Below are 20614 nucleotides of genomic sequence, written 5' to 3'. Positions count from 1 at the left end.
CAAGATGATAACACCAAAACAGTTTGCCTCTCCGGTCTCCTGCAGTTGCGGCGTCCTTTTAACCCCAGAGGAAGGACCCACGTGACGTCAGTGCGTCTGTCTCCGCGGGTGCCCGGTAGGAAACGACTCCCGACTCTCCAGCTTCAGAATAACAAGGAAGCGCTGCAGTCCAGGGCACATACAAAGTCCACCAAGATGATAACACCAAAACAGTTTGCCTCTCCCGATGAAAGGTTCTCAGCCCAACCAACTTCCTAAATTCTGAGCATTATTTTGCCACTATAGCTGGAGTGTTATTGCATTTTGCAAAATGCCAATTTGCAGAATCACAATGCCATGTTTTGACAGTTCCAGATCATTGATTGAACCATGTCAATGAAAAGTGTGGAATTTTCAAGTGTGGAACTCTGAGCCGTCATGAAATTCCTATTCCTGCAGAAGAAAACTCCAAAGGTAATCCATGAATGTATGATTCAAACATTGAGTGACAATAGTCCATAATACTCCACAGTGAAGAAGTGGTGTGCAAACTTTTAATGAAGTGATTTGAGACCGAAGATGCAGCAAGGTCTGGGAGGCCTCAAACAGTGTCATCTGAAAATTGTTGACCATGTCTATGACCTGATTTTAGCAGATCAGCGAATATTGGCTAAAACAATTGTTGAGACACTACAGATATCCAGAGAACTTGTTGGGTGTATGTACAGTCATGTGAATATCTTTTCTTTCATGATTAAATCGAGGAAAATTTTTGTTGGCTACGTGCAATTACATCACTTTCTTTTCCAGAGACCAGAGATAAATAAAAAGATTTGACATCGATATGTGAACATTTCTTAAGAAAGAACTGAATATTTCATGGGGTGTCCTAATTTTTTCACATGACTATATAATCCATGAGCAGCTGGGGTTTGCAGAAGCTGTCAGCCAAGTGGGTGCCCAAATGTTTGAGTGCTGACAAGAAATGGTGTCAATTGGACACATCCAAGTTGATTTTGCAATATTTTCAACGAGCTGGTGCCAACTTCTTGGAATGACTAGTTATTGATGAAACATGGTTTTACCACTATGATCCTGAGACAAAACAGTAGTCCATTCAGTGGCATCCCTCAGGTTCTCCAACTTCAGGGAAATTTAAGATGCAACAGTCTACAGGAAAAGTCATGGCTACAATGTTTGGTATCAGGAAGGTGTTGTAATGACTGTCTTCCAAGGGGCCAAACAGTTGATACAGAATACTACTGTAACTTGTGCCAATTAAAGGAGACATTGAAAGAAAAAAGAAGAGGGAAGCTGTGGAAAGAAGTTCTCTTTTTTGCGAGATAATGCATCTGCTCACAAGATGGATGTTTTGACACAGATGGATGTTTGGATAGGCAAAATGATGGATGTTTTGACACAGTTGGGGTTTCAGTGCATAGACCATCCACCTTACTCACAAGATCTCGCTCAATTTGACTATTTTCTCTTTCCAAACCTTAAGAGTTTGAAAGGGCAACACTTTTCGAGTGATTCAGAGATGATTGCAGCAGCGGAGCAGTGTTTCAGTGACCAGATTTTAGTGTATTTTTGGTAGGGTTACAGAAACTTCAGGCAAGATGTGCCAAGTGTGTTGAAATTTAGGGATGAATATGTGGAATAACTTGTGTCATGGCTCTAAGTCATTCCCTTGGTTGGACTGAGAACTCTACAGCACTCCTTCATATCTCAAGATATAGTGGAATTAGAAAAGCTACAGAGATGGGAGATGAGACAACTTCTCTATGATGAAAGGCTAAAGCAGCTAGGGCTCTTCAGCTTGGAGAAGAGATGACTTGGGGGGGGGGGGATATGATAGAGGTGTATAAAATACCGAGTTTAGTGGAAAGTGTAGATGTGAATTGCTTGTTTACTCTTTCCAAAAATGCTAGGACTAGGGGGCATGTGATGAAGCTACTAAGTAGTAGATTAAAATATTTCTTCTTTTTCAACTTGTAATTAATCTCTGGAATTCATTGCTGGAGAATGTGATGAAAGCAATTAGCTAAGGAGGACTTAACAAAGGTTTATATAATTTCCTAAAACAAGTCCATAAGCCATTATTGAGATGGAAATCCATTGCTTAATCCTAGGATAAAATCTGTTTTACTCCTTGATCTTGCCAGGTACTTGTGACCTGGGTTGGCCACTGTTGGAAATAGGCTACTGTCCCAATATGGCAACTCTCATATGTTCTTATGGACTGGATAGGGAGTAGGCAGAGACTGGGTCAGACAATACGGCAGTTGGTGCATTTAGTTGCATCTGTGCTACTTGCTCTTGACATTAACAAGTTATAGGGACTTTTCTGTGAGAAAACAGTAGGGGGAATGCGAGACACATCCCCGACAGGTACTGCGTGGTCTTTGCATTTATTATGTGATAATTTTGGCTGTTAAAACTGTGAATACTACAGCATGTTAATGAAGACCTCCATAGTGTGTTCATTTTATATTGCTTCGCTACAGGTTTTCTCAACTGCACACTTGTGCTCACAAAAGGTGATGCAAAGGAGTCTTTGGTATAAGCAGCAGCAACAGTTGCCTATAACAGAAAAGAGCAAAAATTCTTCAATAATGTTTCTTCAATCAGCAGTGTAAAAGAGTGGTAAAACTGCTTACCCCGTTAATTAAAAGAATTAGATGCGTTAGTTATGATTAATTTTAAATTGGTTAGTTTATTGCAATCAGGGCTGTTCTGCAGTGGTACCTTAATGAGAATGTGAACATGTCTGCAGTTATTTATAGTGCCTTTCAACACATCTGAAAAGCACTTGTGTAGCGATTCAATCTCAATCCTACCTAGCAGCATGTTAGGTTATTTTGTTCAAATGGATAAGTCAGATTCATGTGAACAGCCATAAAGTGGAGGAACCATGGAAGCCCAGTTCAAATGCCACTCCTCATCTTGGAAAGCTAATAAATTTTCCATTGCTTCAAATACAAACAGTGAGCCCTCCAGGGACAGAAAAATACTTGCTATATATGAATTTAATTCTTCTGTAGCTACAACTGAAAAAGGTGTAAACCAAATTCTAACAAAAAAATTTCCCCCACTGCAGATGACCAGAACATAGTTTGGTGGCTTCCTTGGGATATGCATTCCTTCATTAAAGGATCCTTAACAAATTTAAGGGAGCATTAAAATGTTGGCTCTACAAAGACGCATTCAAAACTTGAACTTTCCATGAGACTATCGTAATCTTAATTTTAATGAATAAAATTACCCCCTTCCTTTTGTTTTTCCCGTTTCTGTCTCTCTTCTTTAAATTAAATTGTAGTTCCACCCTTTCCCCTTACACGTCTTAATGTAATAAATGCAGTCCATTTCCCCTAATTTTTAACATCGCTTTGAAATTTGAAACTGCGATTTAATAAAACTTTTAATTAAACTTGAAACTTAATGCCTTCCTGAGCTGTTATGTTAAAGACAAAAGTGAAAAGTTAAAAAATGCTGCCAAATTCATCCATAGGTATGAGGGGCTTTACCCCCTATATTTGTTTTGTCTCTGGATTCTTGTTTTTTGGTTGTACTTGCCCATTTTCCCCTCTTCCTTTCCCCCCTCCCCTTAACCCAAAGTCGTTGAAGCTGGGTTAAGATGCAGTCATTTAGTGCTGGAGCATCCTGGAAAATAAATTCAGATCTGCAGTTTGTGGTTCTTGTGATGAAGTCATATTCCTCAGTTTGCCAAAGGAAACAGAGCAGGGAAAGATAGAAATTCTCTTGTTAAATAGTCTCCATAGAGGTCAAGTATCAGATATGTAAAATGCTAGTTTTTAGTATTTGGTGTAATCTCTTATTACATTACATTACATTGGTGACTTCTATTCCGCCTATACCTTGCAGTTCAAGGCGGATTACAAAAGAGCTGACTGGACATTTCCAATGAAGATACAATATTTTTTGGGGGGTTACAGAAGAGTTGAGAAAGCTAGTTAAATTCCGAAAGAGCTTGCAATTGGATAGTAAGATGACTGTACATTACTAGGTAATATAACAATAGGTTACAGTTGGGTTACAGATAAGATTACATTACATTTCAGGGATCTGTATACTTGATTGGTATATTGAGGAGGAAGTGATTACCTAAGTGGAGGCTTTGGGAGGGGAATTTACCTGGGAGGAGGGGGAAGAGAGGGGGATTAAGATATCTGGATACATTTTTTGAAAAGCAGGGTTTTGATTTCTTTTCGAAATGTTTTGAGGTCGCCCGTTGCCGTCAGCATGTTGGAGATGGAGTGGTTAAGTTTTGCTGCTTGCGTCGCCAGAAGGTTGTCAAACATCTTCTTGCGCTGAGTGCCCTTGAGCGGAGGGAAGGCAAAAGGGGTCAGGGATCTTCTTTGTCTTGTGGTGAGGATCTGATTTAAGCGGTTGTTTAGGTAGGGGGGGCGGAGCCATTTAATGCTTTGAATAATAGACAGTAGAATTTGAAATGAATTTGTGCTTGTATTGGTAGCCAGGGAGAATCTAGGAATGCAGTGGTGATGTGATCACATTTTCTCAGAGAGTAGATCAGTCTGAGGGCGGTGTTTTGTATAGTCCGAAGTTGTTTTATCATGTTGGCTGAATGCTGCTAAAATGTTTTTTTATTTTTATATATTAATGGCTTTCTTACAAGAGTGCATCAGATTAAAAATAAACGTTTTTTTTATAGTACTATCTCGCCTACAATGTGACATCTCACTATGACCATGACAAACACCTGTTTCCAGTCTTAACTGGGAGCCAGATGCAGTAAAAATGGTCATTAAGACCATGCAGGTCACTGTGGGTCAATTTCTAAATGGCGATCGATGTTCAAATGGCTTCCCATGCAAATGAGACTGGCTTATGGACTTTTTTTTTTTTTTTTTTTAGAGTGGGTAAGCAGCTTTTCCATTCTCTTACACTCTGATTAGACATTATTTAAGAATTTTTGTACTTTTCTGTTAGGCAACTAACTGTTGCTGCTGCTTACACAAGACTAATTCACATCACCTTTTACATTATGAACACAAGTGTGCAGGCAAAAGAAAAACTGTAGCAAAGTAATATAAAATTAACACACTATGGAGGTCTTTTTCATTAACGTGTTGTAGTATTTGCAGTTAACAGCCAAAATTATCACACAGTAAATGCAAAGACCACACAGTAACTGTGAGGGAAGTGCCTCGCATTCCACCCACCTACTGTGTCCTCACAGAAAAGTCCCTACAAATAGTTAATGTCAAGAGCACAGATGCAACTAAATGCACCCACAACAGCTGCACATTTGACAGCACCAACTGCAGTATATAGTTTGATCCAGTCTGTGTCTATACCCCACCCAGTCCATAAGAACATAAGTTGCTATACTGGAATAGACTGAAGGTCCATCAAGCCCAGTATCCTGTTGCAACAGTGGCCAACTAAGGTCACAAGCACCTGGCAAAATCCCAAGGAGTAAAACAGATTATATGCTGCTTATTTTAGGAATAAGCAGTGGATTTCCCCAAGTCCATCTCAATAATGGCTTATGGACTTTTGATTTAGGAAATTATCCAAACTTTTTTTTAAACCCTGCTAAACTAACTGTTTTCACCGTATTCTCCAGCAATGAATTCCAGAGTTTAATTACAAGTTGAATGCAGAAATATATTTTCCGGTTTGTTTTAAAGCTACTAATTGGTAGCTTCATTACATGCCCCCTAGTTCTAGTATGTTTGGAAAGAGTGACCAGATGACTTGCATCTACTCCTGAAGGGACAGTTTGAATTTTTTGGGGTGACTAATGCTCTTGCACTGGTGTGGGGTTGGAGAGAAGGAACTTGTTAAAAAATGTGTGTAGGAAGGAGTTGGTATGGGTTTATCATAATTACAAGTGAAACTTCAATGCGTTATAGCCAAAAATAGGTCAGTTTAAATAGAACTGAAAGTCCAGTGGAACAAAGGGACGCTGTTTTCTTTGATGAAAGGTGGTATTAGTAAGTACAAAAAAGATTAATACACTATGCCCCTTGGTCTAGAACAGATGTTCTCAACACATGGTACGCATACCCCAGGGGGTATGCGGCACCGTCATCTCTTGCCCTCATGCTGCCGCCGATATCACAGCTACCGCATCCTCCCGCCCTTCTGCTAATGCCGCTGTAGCTGTCAACTTGACTGCTATACTCCTCCCAGACTAACAACCTCAACAGCGTCTCCTCCTTCCTGTCCTTGTATTGTGTTCAACAGAAAAAGAAATGGTTTTATTTCTCCAGTGTTGAAGTACTTGTTGACCCTTGCTGTGGCTGGCACCACAAGCTGAGGACCTCCTCCAAAGGCAACCAGAACTTCCCTCCATCAAGTGTACCAGTCACTGGCAGCATCCCTGAGCCATTGAGGTGCCAGCATATGTGACTCGGGGATGCTGCTGCTGCTTGCCAAGCTTGGCAAAAGGGGCCCCCGGGCCACTTTCAGAGGACGTCCTTAGCTGATATAACTTGAGGGTCCCATCAGCTGGAGTATTTAAGTATTAAGATTATATTGTGTGTATATGAAAAATGAATGGATGAAATTTCATTACAATTAGTACTATTATTTTGGGGGCAGGGTCTGGAGTGGAGCTTGGATGGGGTCTGGGGCAGAGTTTAGTCATGAGTACTCGTTTGATATTTTTTTGTTCCTTCCCGTGAGCTCAGCTGGTATGTCCCTCCTATCTGTGCCCTTCTCTTCAGCTGCCAACTTCAGACGCCATCCCTTCTACCTCGCTGCGCCATATGCTTGGAACAAGCTGCCTGAATCCCTTTGGTGGGCTCAATTTCTGCCAGTGGTCAAGGCCCAGTTAAAAGCCCATCTCTTTGAGAGTGCTTTCAACTCCTCTCACCTTGGGTTCTGCATCCACAACCCTAAATGTCATGCCTGTCTGTCCAAGTTAGATTGTAAGCTCTTCTGAGCAGGGACTGTCTATATATGACAAAATATATAGCGCTGTATATGCCTTCAGCACTATATAAGTGACTAATAGTAGTAGTAGTAATAGTAGACTTAGTGGATACTTGGCTTGAAGTTGAGACACACTGCTGCTATTGTCTCTCAACAGAAATTTGGATCATGTTATCAAAATGTTACATGAATTGCATAAATGATTTCTGCGGGCCCAGTGTTCAAAGGGGTATAACTGAAGGAGAGGCTCCTACCTGGCTAACACCAGTAAGCTGGCCCACTAAGCTTAACTGGCTAGTGCTGTTGAATATCTCTGCTAGCCAGCCATTCCCTAACTATCTTAGGGTTAGACTGGGAGTAGAGCTTGGATACAGCTACAACTTAGACTCTTGGTAGTAATATTTGATCAAGACAGCAAGTATCTGCTTAATCTTATACACAAAGTTAACTGGGGACTGGTCTGAATATCTACTGGTGCCTGGTTTAACTTCAGGTCAACGCAGATACTCAGATATTGCTGGGAGCTATGCATGTCTCGTGGGCTGAATATCAGCCCTTTTTTTTTTTAAAACCTTGTCAATTGATATATATTAAATTCATCAGCTAGGTAACTGAACAATGTTGTATGTGCTTGGTTTTAATATTTGTTTTTACTTGATTTATAAATGTATTTTACATTTTGCATATTTCTAAAGGAGGAGGATATAGAATGGTGGCTTTGTTTAACCCTTTCAGGACCATAAGGATCGTAGGCCAATTTTTGTGGTTTTGATGACATTTTTATGGTAAAAAGGGCTTGCAGAGGCCAAAAAATTGATTTTTTTTGTGAAATATCATTATTTTTTTTTTTTTTTAAATCACCCTTCTGGCTTATGGACAGTGTGGCAAGTGAATCTTCTCATCAATCTGGCAACGACGCTAATGAATGAATGTCGGAACCAGTTTGTTTACATAAAGGCAGTATCCTATGGAATCCGTACATATCAAATTTAGAACTGTAGACTATCCCAATCAAAATTTATAGGATTTTAAAGTTATGGGACAAATATGTCCCTTGGTCCTGAAAGGGTTAACCCAAGATGGAGCAAAACTTTGCTAAGACACACCATTCTAGTGGCCGATTGTCATGTTTTTTTATACTTTGATAGAAAATGATTTTTTAAAGTGGGCATTGCTTTTAGTAATAGTTTTTCCACTTTGACAGATAAATCTCCGCATTTTCTGAGACTGGGAGACGTGGAGGTCAATGCTGGGCAAAATGCGACATTTCAGTGTATTGCTACAGGGAGGGATGCAGTAAATAACAAGCTGTGGCTGCAGGTAAGACATGTTTATCCATAACCACATGACTGAAGGACATAACTTTTAGTACAGTCTAAAAATAGCACATCGTTATTTTCTTTTATTTTCCTTTCCTTTGGCTTCTCTTAGGTTTGAGTGCTCTGATTATATTAGGCGAATTTGCTATGCCTAGTTTATAATCAGTTAAATTCTGCTTGTTTACATTTAAGACGGAATACTGTGCTTATAATTGAGAGCACAAATGAGCAAAGCCTTTTATATAACCTGCTCTGGCTGTGCTGATAAACATTAATTTTCTGTTTGTTTTTATTTTGTATATATCGCTGGCTTTTTTAACAGTCAGTAAGTATGCTGAGACTTCCAGATGTGTGTACTGTTGGTGTTTTGTTAATATCCCCCCAAAAGTAAAAAGACCTCAGTTCCACCCACAAATTGAGAAACGCCAAAGCGAAATGGAACTGTGGTTTATCCCAGGATAAGCAGGCAGCATATTCTCGCATGTAGGTGATGTCATCCATGAAGCCCTGGTACGGACACTTTAAATGTGCATCGCCACTTTAAGAAACTTAGAGAGTTCACGATAGCCTGCACCACGCATGCGTGAGTGCCTTCCTGCCCCACGTAGGCATTTGACTCCTCAGTTTCTAATTTTCTGCGGAGCTAAGAACTCACGTCTTTCAACAGTCATTGAATTTTTTTCCTTGCCTTTCCACTCTCACATTGTTTGTTTCTTTTTATTTCTTTATAGTTGTAGTTCAAACCCCCCCCCCAAAAAAAAAAAAAAAAATTTAAGTTTTCTTTTTATTTTGGCTGTATGGTGGGTTTACCGGCGGGGCCCTGTGTACCACCTCAGCCATCAAATTCAATTTACCTGAGGCGGTCTTCCCGTCCATGTCACGCCCGCTGAAAGGTTTTAAACAGTGTAGTTGGTGTTCTTGCACTATATCCCTAATGGACCCTCACAGCTGGTGCCTTCAGTGCCTGGGTCCGGAGCGCCACATACAAAGCTGTGCGCGGTGTTCCACTCTGCAAAAGTGCACCATAAAAAGCCATATCCTGCAACAAGAAAAGTTGTTCGGTGTCAGCATGGAGGGAGACACCAGTTATTGCTGGTTCAAGAATAATTCATCTCAAGAGAGGTTATGAGGAAGAGACAACTGGGAACTTAAGAAGGACATGGCGGTACTTGAGAGAGTCCAGAGAAGAGCAACTAAACTAATAAAGGGTATGGGGGACCTCTCATATACTGACAGACTGAAAAAGCTGGGGCTTTTCTCGCTGGAAAAGCGACGACTTAGAGGAGACATGATAGAAACCTTCAAGATCATGAAGGGCATAGAAAAAGTAGACAGGGACAGATTTTTCAAACTATGGGGAACCACAAGTACAAGGGGGCACTCAGTGAAATTGAGAGGGGAAAGGTTTAGAACAAACGCCAGGAAGTTCTTTTTCACCCAGAGGGTGGTGGATACATGAGGATGTGATAAGCAGAAGCATGCTACAGGGCTTCAAAGAAGGTCTGGACAGGTACCTGGAGGACAAAGGGATAGAGGGGTACAGATAAGAGTAGAGGTAAGGTTATAGGGATAGGATTAGAGGTAAATTGTAAAATTAGTCATAGACGTTCAGGCAGTGGGCCTGATGGGCCGCCGCGAGAGCGGACCGCTGGGCGAGATGGACCTCTGGTCTGCCTCAGTGGAGGCAACTTCTTATGTTCTTATGTTGTAGTCTGCAGCCATCTTGTTCAGCAGCCCCACTTGAGGTCCCCTGCACCTGCTTGCCAAGCTCAACTTTCTTGTTTTCTCCTCTCTGATCTATGATTTTTCACTGTTCTTCCCCCTTCGCATTTCTTTTACTACTTGTTCTATCACGTCATTACAGTTCATTTCTTTTGTGTTTATTTTTTTATTCTTTTCTATTTAATGGAAATTGAAAAGAATTATAAGGGAATGAAAGCGTCTCTCTGAGAATTAAATAGCTATCTAAAAATGTAATGGAATAGGACAAAATTTGACGAAAGAAGCAATCGGTGAAAAAATGCATCAAATTAGAAAATGAACCAGATAGTATGGGGAGAGGGGGGCGGTTCCGTAGAAATAAGCCCTCCAAAAAATGGCAGGGTGCATTTGTGTGGGAGAAGCAGTTTCACATGTTACCTCCCTACCAAGACACACACAAAAAAGCATTGTAGAGTTCCATATTTTGCATACTTTCTCCACTTGTTTTGTATGTGGGTATTAGATCAATGTATCTCAAGCTATGTGCCGAGGCACGCTAGTGTGCCTCCTGAGATTCCAAGTGTACTGCAGCACAATGAGGAGGAAGGGAGGCGCCTGCCAGCTGACTTCCCTATGCAGTACAGCGCCTGCGCTGCCCAATTTGCCAAAGGCCTGCATGTTTCCCCCTTCTCTCTAGAGCCCTCCAGCTTCCCCCCTGGCCTCCCGGTCTCACCTTTAAAGCTAATTACAGCAGCCTCCATAGGTAAAATGATTTCAATATAGTGACTGAAATGTGTCAGTTCTGAGAATTTATATCTGCTGTGTATATTACGTGTATATGAAAATGAATGGAAAATTTGCATTACAATTAGTAAAGGGGATGGGATCTGGGGCAGAGCTTGGGTGGGCCTAGGGAGGTCTGTGGTGGAGGTACTCAGTTGATATTTGTTAGACTTAGGGGGTACTTAGCTTGAAGTAGTTGAGAAATACTGCTGTAGGCGATCAGCTGGCGCCAATGCCTCTCCTCTCCAGCCCTCTTCCCTGTTGGCACGCCCTATGGCGTCTCAAGGCCCACCTGGAGGGCCTCTGCACATGCTCGGACGTCGACGTGATGGTGTCATGCATATGCGTGACGTCTGCGCACTTCTGGGTGCCTCAAGCCATGGCCACTACCTTTAGTGTGCCCCAGCTTGAGAAAGTTTGAGAGACACTGTATTACCGTATTTTCGCGGATATAACGCGCGCGTTATATGTGATTTTACGTACCGCGCATACCCCTCGCGCGTTATATGCCTGAGCGCGGTATACAAAAGTTTTTAAACATAGTTCCCACCCCGCCCGACGCCCGATTCACCCCCCCAGCAGGACCGCTCGCACCCCCACCCCGAACGACCGCTCGCACGCGCTCCCACCCGCACCCGCATCCACGATCGGAGCAAGAGGGAGCCCAAGCCCTCTTGCCCGGCCGACTCCCCGACGTCCGATACATCCCTCCCCCGGCAGGACCACTCGCACCCTCACCCCGAAGGACCGCCGACTCCCCAACAATATCGGGCCAGGAGGGAGCCCAAACCCTCCTGGCCACGGCGACCCCCTAACCCCACCCCGCACTACATTACGGGCAGGAAGGATCCCAGGCCCTCCTGCCCTCGACGCAAACCCCCTCCCCCCAATGACCGCCCCCCCCCCAAGAACCTCCGCCCGTCCCCAGCCGACCCGCGACCCCCCTGGCCGACCCCCACGACACCCCCACCCGCCTTCCCCGTACTTTGTGTAGTTGGGCCAGAAGGGAGCCCAAACCCTCCTGGCCACGGCGACCCCCTAACCCCACCCCGCACTACATTACGGGCAGGAGGGATCCCAGGCCCTCCTGCCCTCGACGCAAACCCCCCTCCCCCCCAGCCGACCCGCGACCCCCCTGGCCGACCCCCACGACCCCCCCACCCCCCTTCCCCGTACCTTTGGAAGTTGGCCGGACAGACGGGAGCCAAACCCGCCTGTCCGGCAGGCAGCCAACGAAGGAATGAGGCCGGATTGGCCCATCCGTCCTAAAGCTCCGCCTACTGGTGGGGCCTAAGGCGCGTGGGCCAATCAGAATAGGCCCTGGAGCCTTAGGTCCCACCTGGGGGCGCGGCCTGAGGCACATGGGCCAAACCCGACCATGTGTCTCAGGCCGCGCCCCCAGGTGGGACCTAAGGCTCCAGGGCCTATTCTGATTGGCCCACGCGCCTTAGGCCCCACCAGTAGGCGGAGCTTTAGGACGGATGGGCCAATCCGGCCTCATTCCTTCGTTGGCTGCCTGCCGGACAGGCGGGTTTGGCTCCCGTCTGTCCGGCCAACTTCCAAAGGTACGGGGAAGGGGGGTGGGGGGGTAGTGGGGGTCGGCCAGGGGGGTCGCGGGTCTGCTGGGGGGGAGGGGGGTTTGCGTCGAGGGCAGGAGGGCCTGGGATCCCTCCTGCCCGTAATGTAGTGCGGGGTGGGGTTAGGGGGTCGCCGTGGCCAGGAGGGTTTGGGCTCCCTTCTGGCCCAACTACACAAAGTACGGGGAAGGCGGGTGGGGGTGTCGTGGGGGTCGGCCAGGGGGGTCGCGGGTCGGCTGGGGGACGGGCGGAGGTTCTTGGGGGGGGGCGGTCGTTGGGGGGAGGGGGTTTGCGTCGAGGGCAGGAGGGCCTGGGATCCCTCCTGCCCGTAATGTAGTGCGGGGTGGGGTTAGGGGGTCGCCGTGGCCAGGAGGATTTGGGCTCCCTCCTGGCCCGATATTGTCGGGGAGTCGGCGGTCCTTCGGGGTGTGGGTGCGAGTGGTCCTGCCGAGGGGGGAGAAGAATCGGACGTCGAGGGGGGGCATCAGGCTTTCAGGATGGGGACAGGACTTCAAGGGGGGACAGGCAGATCTTCAAGGGGGACAGGCACGGAGAGGCGGGGCAGTGCACCGAAAGTCAGGGCGGGTGAACGGTGAGTCGGGGCAACCAGAGGAGAGTCGGGGCAGTGCACCGAAAGTCAGGGTGAGTCGGGGCAACCAGAGGAGAGTCGGGGAGGGCGAAAGGAGAGTCGGGGTGGCCAGAGGAGAGTCGGGGAGAGCGAAAGGAGAGTCGGGGTGGCCAGAGGAGAGTCGGGCAGCATGCGCGTTATATGCCTGAGCGCGGTATAGAAAAGTTTTTGTACATATCATCGTGATTTCTGCGCGCTATACCCCTGTGCGCGTTTTACAATGGTGCGCGTTATATCCGCGAAAATACGGTAGATCCTGGTTTCTTTGTACTGCATCTGTTGGTCTTTCTGATCCTTCCCTGTGTGTCTTTTCTTTTTTCTCTTTTCTGTTGGTCCCTTTTTTCATGTTTCACTTTCACTTTATCTGATGCTTTTTGTTCTCTCAGAAGCCCTACATCTTTCTCCTCACACACTTGCTCGTCCCAACTCCTCTGGGGGAGGGTTGGGGGGCACATTTTCAGTGCTGTACACCATCATGATTCTTCACTAACAGCTGATCCCGTTCTCTGCCTCAGTCTCATATAAAAGAGAGCTTACTATACCCCCAGCAATACCTCTTTTTTAGGCTTGGTGATAGCCAACTGGAGGTGGATGAGAACTTGGTAGAAACCTGGAGTTCAGTTAACTAGCTCAGGGACTCTTAAGCAATTGCTGCTAGCTATAAATAGCTGTATTTATAGAAGGGTGTACAACAAAGTAGAAAAGTAAAAGACTTCTATTATACAGAGTGCAAGCAAACTTAAAAATGTGTTCCTAATAGGTGTTTGGGCTATTTTGAAATCAATAAAATGCAAGGAATGCTGGGCTGTGATGCATCTGTTTGTTTGGATCTGACATACTACTTTCATTTTACATGCTCTGAGGGAAATTTACAGTGGCAACCTTTTTATTTTTTTGTCATTCCACTGGCACTTCAAATGGACAGTCAGTAAAATTCTAACATTTCATTCCTAAGCAGGTTTGGGAAGCACTTAACTATACCTGCCATCATGAGTCTTGAATAAATAGTGATGCTTTTAAGAATTGAATTGCTACATGTAATGAATAAAAATGGCATAAATACTTGAAAGAGTAAGCGGATAAGATTTTGCTAAATACTAAAATACACTTCCCCCTCCGTATTTGCGGTGGTTAGGGGCAGAGCCGGCCTGCGAATATTTAAAAAAAACGTGAATAATATTCTGGCCGGTTCTGCCCCACTTCCCCCCTGCTATTTTAAGCCCTGTAAGCATTACCTGGTGGTCTAGCGGATTTATAAGCAGGAGCGATCTGCCCCATGCAGATCGCTCACAGGAAATGGCTGCCTTGAGCTCCTGTTGTCTTTCAAGACTACGACGGGAGCTCGAGGCAGCCATTTCCTGTGAGCGATCTGCATGGTGCAGGAGTGTGGGAAGATCGCTCCTGCCCGAAAACCCGCTAGACCACTAGGTAAGGCTTACCACTTTTAAGCCTTGCCTTACCTTACCACTAGGTAAGGTAAGGCAAGGCTTAAAATAACCCAAAAAATGAAAACGATTTTTTGGCAGAAAATCACGAATAATCGAAACCGTAGATACAGAAACTGAGAATACAGAGGGGAAAGTGTAGAATTATCTAGGGCAAGGAAAAATAAAAAAACAAAATAAATTACTAATAGCTGATTCTTGGATTTTGGTGGATTTTTATAGGCTGCTGGGAAGTGCTTCCCTCCCTCTCTACACATACTTCAAAAATAAAACTGCATAGTAAAGCAAAGGAAGAGCACAAGATTCAGTGAGGAAGTAAGGACTAGAAGGAAGAAATCATTTGATATTTTTGAAGTATGAAACACTTGTTGCTGTTCTAATCCTGTTCTTTCTTACTCTTGTCAGTATAATCCTGCTCAAGGCTTCTTTTCTTAATATAGCTGAATGATATAATCGCCCCCCCTCCACCAGTACTTTATGCCTTTTTTTTTTTTGTCTGGTGAGCGGTTTAGCGCTTTCCTTGTATTTATCTTGTCCATCAGGCATTGTCTCGACCTCCATTTAGTTGCTTTGTCTGCCTGTTATTGATCTGTATTTTGCTGTCCTGCTTAATGAGTCTAGGCTGTTCTCTTTTGGTTTGCTGCATTAAACATTACTGGTCGTAATTTTCAGTCCTTGTTTTCCGGGTAGTAGAGTTGGCTGAATAAGCAGATCTTAATTTGTGTTTAGAAATCATCCTTGACAGGTAGTGCTTCCAATCCAGGTTTTTAATGGCTTATTACATATCGCAACCCCCCTCCCCCACTTTTCCCCAGTACAGTTTTAGAAAAGGACCTACCCATGTAGATAGAGACTTTTCTAAGATACAGAAAGGAATGGAGATGTATTTATTAGCTACCTGCAATGATAACTATTCAGTTAATATGTATCAATCTTTTTAAAATTATAAGAATACAAACATTGTTATACTGGGACAGACCAAAGGTCAATCAAACCAAGTACCCTATTTGAAACAGTGACCATCCAGACCACCATTTCCATGTCATTTTTTAAGGAGAGAGGGAAGAATCAGAGTATGAATGGACCCAACCACTGACTCTCAAGCCTTGCATTGAAGAATTCTGGTGTAGAAGGACTGAGGTTGAGATAGACACTAAAGAATGACACTGGATTGTTTCCCTTGGTTATCCACGGGGACGGAACGGTGATGAATTTTGTCACACTGTCATTCTTACCTAGTAAGATCCCAAAATAGTAAAACAGAATTTGCTTCTTATCCTAGCAATAAATAGAAAAGTTTCCAAAGTCCAACTTAATGATGGGTTATGGACTTTTGTTTTAGGAAATTATCCAAACCTTTATTAAACCCTGCTAAACTAACTGCTTTCACCACATTCTCCTGGCAATGAATACCAGTTTAACTACATGTTGAGCAAAGAAATATTTTCTCCGATTTTTGTTTTAAATTTACTGCTTTATAATTTATTTGCATGCCCCTAAGCCAGAAATGGGCAACTCTGGTTCTCGAGGACCGGAATCCAATCGGGTTTTTAGGATTTCCCCAATGAATATGCATTGAAAGCAGTGCATGCAAATAGATCTCATGCATATAAATTGGGGAAATCCTGAAAACCCAATTGGATTCCAGCCCTTGAGGACCGGAGTTGCCCATGTCTGCCCTAAGCCCTAGCATTTTGGGAAGAGTAAACAAGTGATAAGACATCAACCTGTTTCCACTCCACTTAGTATTTTATACACCTCTATCCTATTTCCCCTCAGCCATTTCTTCTCCAAGTTGAAGAGACTTAGCCTCTTTACCCTTTCCTCACAGGGAAGTCGTCCCATCCCATTTATCATTTTTGTTGCCCTTCTCTGTACCTTTATTTTTGTTAATTTGTAAAGTGGTGATTGTCAGTTTTTTCAAATTTAAATCTGATATCTTTATATTTTCCACACTATTAGGGGACATACGTTACTGTTTCTGTGCTATTGCATTGTATGCAGAGTCTGGCTGCTTGGCTGTTTAGTTTAACTTTTGTCTATATATTTCTATCTTGGAGTTGGCATTTTTGGATGTAAAGATTCATTTGGAGGGAGATAGGTTTTCCACATCAGTATTTTAGAAACCTTCTGACCGGAATACATTTTTGGAATATACCAGCATGCACCCGGCTGGGTTAAAAAACAATTTGCCTGTATCTCAGTTTTTTCGCTACAGACGGATCTGTAGTTCGACGGAACAATTTTTGAGACAAGCGGAACCTCTTAAACAGCGTTATAGAGACAGGGGTTATCTGCATAGAGTAATACAGAAATCCTGGCATAGGGCCAGGTTCAGTCCAAGGGAACAACTGTTGCAATGTCACACACAAGCTTCAGATGACAAAGTTACTCCGTGTATTATGAAGTTTTCTACAGTGGCACAAAGCTTAGGCAGAAAGATCAGGAACATCTGGCCTATGATGCAAACAGTCGCATATTTTCAGGATCAAGAGTTTAAGATACGTAATAGGAATTTAAATGATATCTTGTGCAAGGCTGACATTTGGATGCCAAGGAGGAGGGAGAGGTGGGTCATTTTCGTTGTGGAAAGTATGCAGCTTGTGGTGTTATGCAAGAGGGCATGGCTGCACAAGTTCCTGGCAGAAGATTGGTGAAATTGCTCTCTTTTACAACATGTGAAACAAGAGGAGTGGTGTATGGGATGACGTTCCCTTGCGGGTTAACCTATATTAGTCACACTGCCAGATGTTTCAAGACTCGGTTATTTGAACACCGGAACAATATCGGTCACAAAAAAAGAAGTTGACATCCTGACCTGCCATTATACCAAAGAACGGCATAATTTTGATGATTTTGTGTGTTTTGTGCTAGAACACATTCCTGTTACTCCACGGACGGGCAATGTGAAGAGGCTTTTGTACCAGCATGAACAGCGCTGGATTTTCTTTTTGGATACTATTTGGCCTAATGTCCTTAATCAGTGGGTGGCATTCTTTGGATGAGTGACAGTTTGAAGAATGAATGGCAGTTGTATGGACGAATGAATAGCAGCCGTTTATTGGGCTGTTGCTAGGACACTGTAACCCGGAAGTGCTACTGGAAGTTGGATCCTACAGTTCCTTTTTAGCAAGAGGCGTTTCTTGTGCCGGTGTGCACAGAAGAGGAGTGGAGTTTTCCAGCTGATACATTCCCTGAGGAACCCTTTGAGAGGCGAAACAAGGCACTTGTTGGAGGATTGGGCATGGATTCTGGATTGTACATCTGAATGGTGCCATGGTGTTTTTATCTACAGTCTGGCCAGACATTTTCTACCAGTACAGCACGGCTTCTCAGACCATGGTCCCAAGCTAAGTAAAACTTTTTTTTTGCTTTTCCTGTGCACAGTGATGGGTATATTACCCTTTTGATAATTACATTTCAGTGGTGGTGGAGGTTTTTTTTTGCCAGCGATAGTACATAAGTAGCTTGGACTTTAAACAGTATTGAAGTTGTTTACTGCTGCATTGAAATTTTTGAGGCTTGTTCTCCACTGGTTTGTGAAATGATTATCGGGAGAGTGTAACCCATCTCTGGTGAGTAATATTTTGTAGTTAAATTTTGGGATTTTTTTTCTATTATTCTTTGGTTTTTTCCCTTTGTTAGGCTCATCTACATCTGCTTCTGCCATGAAGCACCTCTTCCTGTAAAAGCACCACTCCAACAACTTGTTCATGTATTTCTGGAATTTTGAAAGCAGAAGCAAGGCTGTTGTCAAGGTTGCATCACCATTCACAAGACATCTGCGGTACTTCTCAGAAATTTGGGCTAGTCTGGTCTTTTTTGATGAGGGACTAAACAATGAAATAAAGTCCAAGATGTCGGCAAACCTTCAGCTTCCACAATCTAAAAATTTGATGAAAAGTCTCAACTGCCCTCCCAAATCACTCTGTCCCATCGGCCTGGCATGTATAACAAAGACAACTTATTATCTTTGGTGTTCTCGACACAAATTGGACAAGAAAAGGCTCAACAATTCTGGTTAATGATCCTACAAACTAAAGAGATGATCCAAACTATCAGTATTTGAAGCAGTCAGCATTATCAGTGACAGTAGTTGATGACTCCTGAGTTTATTGCAGCAGCATAATTCGTCTCACAAAGAATGAGGAGCAACAGCTGAGAGGAGATTTGATAGAGACTTTTAAAATATTAAAATGATTTGATAAAATAGACCAAGAAGCAGCATTACTAACATTTTCAGAGGTGACACGGACAAGAGGTCACAGCCTGAAACTGGGTGGCAGCAGGTTCAGGACGAATGCCAGGAAGTTCTGTTTCTCACAACGAGTGGTGGGCGCTTGGAATTCTCTTCCTGTGGATGTTGTGGCGGAGACTACTCTTCGGGGTTTCAAGCACAAGTTGGATATACACCTTCTTGCAAATCATATTGAGGGATACGGTAATTTCAGGTTTTCATAATAGAGAACCTAAATGGGCCGCCGTGTGAGCGGATCGCTGGACTTGATGGACCTCGGTCTGATCCGGTGAAGGCATTTCTTATGTTCTTATGTCCTTGTTGCTCTGCACAGAAAGACCTATCTAACTTGCTCCAAAGGCATACTGACTGAATGTAGACAACTATTCAGCATTCACCCATAACAAACATTTTGTATTTAGTATGGAATAATGACATTAGTTACCTGTCATCACTGAACATTGTACAATGCATAATAAATCATTAGGTCAACAAGCCTATTTTCAGCTGTAACACAGTATGTATTTTAACTTCTTTCCATGTGCATTTACTCACAATTCAGGTTTAGATGAAAAATGAATATAAATTCTATACTTGCATTTTAGATATTAAATTAAAACTTTTTGAGTGACCTCTAAAAGTTCTCCAAAAGGCTTGCAGTTGAAAGTGGCCAGACATAGAACAAAAAGACTTGTGAAGGTCATGTCCTATGAACTTGAGTATTTGGACCTATGGTACAGCCTTAGCTGCTAGTGGAGCCTCTGTGCTCCTTTCATGGCCTCTCAAAGGCTGTTTATTCTGCTGGATCGGGCCTCATCCTTTTCTTGTCTTGTTAGTGGTGCCTGATTTTCCTCACAGACCATGGTATGTGTATCTCGGGCATTTGCTTGTGGAGGACCCACTTCTGCTGCCTAAGTATTGGGGGTCTGCTCTACCTAGGGCCAGTAGAGATGGAAGATCTAAATCCCTTTTGGCTTATGGTATGACCATTGTAAGGCGATGTTTAGAGAAACACAGGTTTTCTCCTGCTGCGATTTTTGCTCTGCTTTGATCCAGGATGTTGTCCTAGCGCAGCAGGGGTAGGCAATTCCGGTCCTCGAGAGCTGGAGCCAGGTCTGATTTTCAGGATATCCACAATGAATATGCATGAGATGGATTTGCATGCACTGCCTCCTTGAGATGCAAACCTATCTCATACATATTTATTGTGGATATCCTGAAAACCTGACCTGGCTCCGGCTCTTGTGGACTGGAATTGCCTACCCCTGTCCTAGCTTATGTCAGGGTCTGGTATGTGTTTGAAACATGGTGCAAAAAATAATCCCTTTCTCTCTGGAGGGCTCAGGTTCTTGATGTTTTAGAATAGAGAATGGCCTTAAGCTCCCTGAGTGTCCAGGTAGCTGCAATGTCCAGCTTCTGAGGGAAGGCGAGGGCTATTTCTCTGGCATTGCATAGAGAGGTGGCTCAGTTTCTGAAGGGAGTGGTGCAACTGCTCCTTTATCCTTTTTTTTTTTACTTCTTGGGACCTCAGTCTGGTCCTCTGGGCGCTGTCTGAGGCTCTGTTTGAGTCTCTGTTCTTGGCTTCCAGCAAGGATCTTGCCCGCAAGATGGTGTTTTTGGTGGCTATCACCTCTGCTGTGAAGGTTTGAAATTGCAGACCTTATGTTGGGATCCCTATTTCTTTTCAAAAGATTCCATGTCCCCATGCACAGTTCCATCCTTTCTTTTGAAGATGTCTCCATTCCATGCCAATCAGCAAGTTCGCTCTCCTTCATGGCACAGGGCTCTTTGTTGGAGGATCAGAGACTTCATAAGTTGAATGGCTGAAGGACATTGCTTAGGTGCATCAAGGAGAACAACAAGTTTCATCCTGTGGATCACCTCTTTATACTTTTATGTGACCCTTTGAAGAGCCAGTCTACCTCAAAGGTTTCCATTGTGAGGAAGATTAAGGCAGCTATTGAGGTTACTTACATCATAAGAACATAAGAATTGCCGCTGCTGGGTCAGACCAGTGGTCC

At 43.7% G+C, this 20614-nt stretch overlaps 1 protein-coding gene across 4 annotated transcripts in view; it reads left to right on the top strand.

Annotated features, from left to right (window-relative positions):
- Positions 1 to 20614, top strand: part of PTPRK (protein tyrosine phosphatase receptor type K) — a 1016831-nt gene that overhangs the window by 316326 nt on the left and 679891 nt on the right. For all 4 annotated transcript variants that reach the window (XM_033939071.1, XM_033939068.1, XM_033939070.1 and 1 more), the window contains exon 5: positions 8108 to 8223. In XM_033939071.1, the coding sequence (XP_033794962.1) occupies positions 8108 to 8223 (116 nt within the window). The remainder of the gene's footprint in view (positions 1 to 8107; positions 8224 to 20614) is intronic.

Source organism: Geotrypetes seraphini, chromosome 3 (assembly GCF_902459505.1).
Source record: "Geotrypetes seraphini chromosome 3, aGeoSer1.1, whole genome shotgun sequence".
Classification (NCBI taxonomy): domain Eukaryota; kingdom Metazoa; phylum Chordata; class Amphibia; order Gymnophiona; family Dermophiidae; genus Geotrypetes; species Geotrypetes seraphini.
Note: the sequence above shows the minus strand (reverse complement) of the source record. Positions and strands in the feature narration are given on the sequence as shown.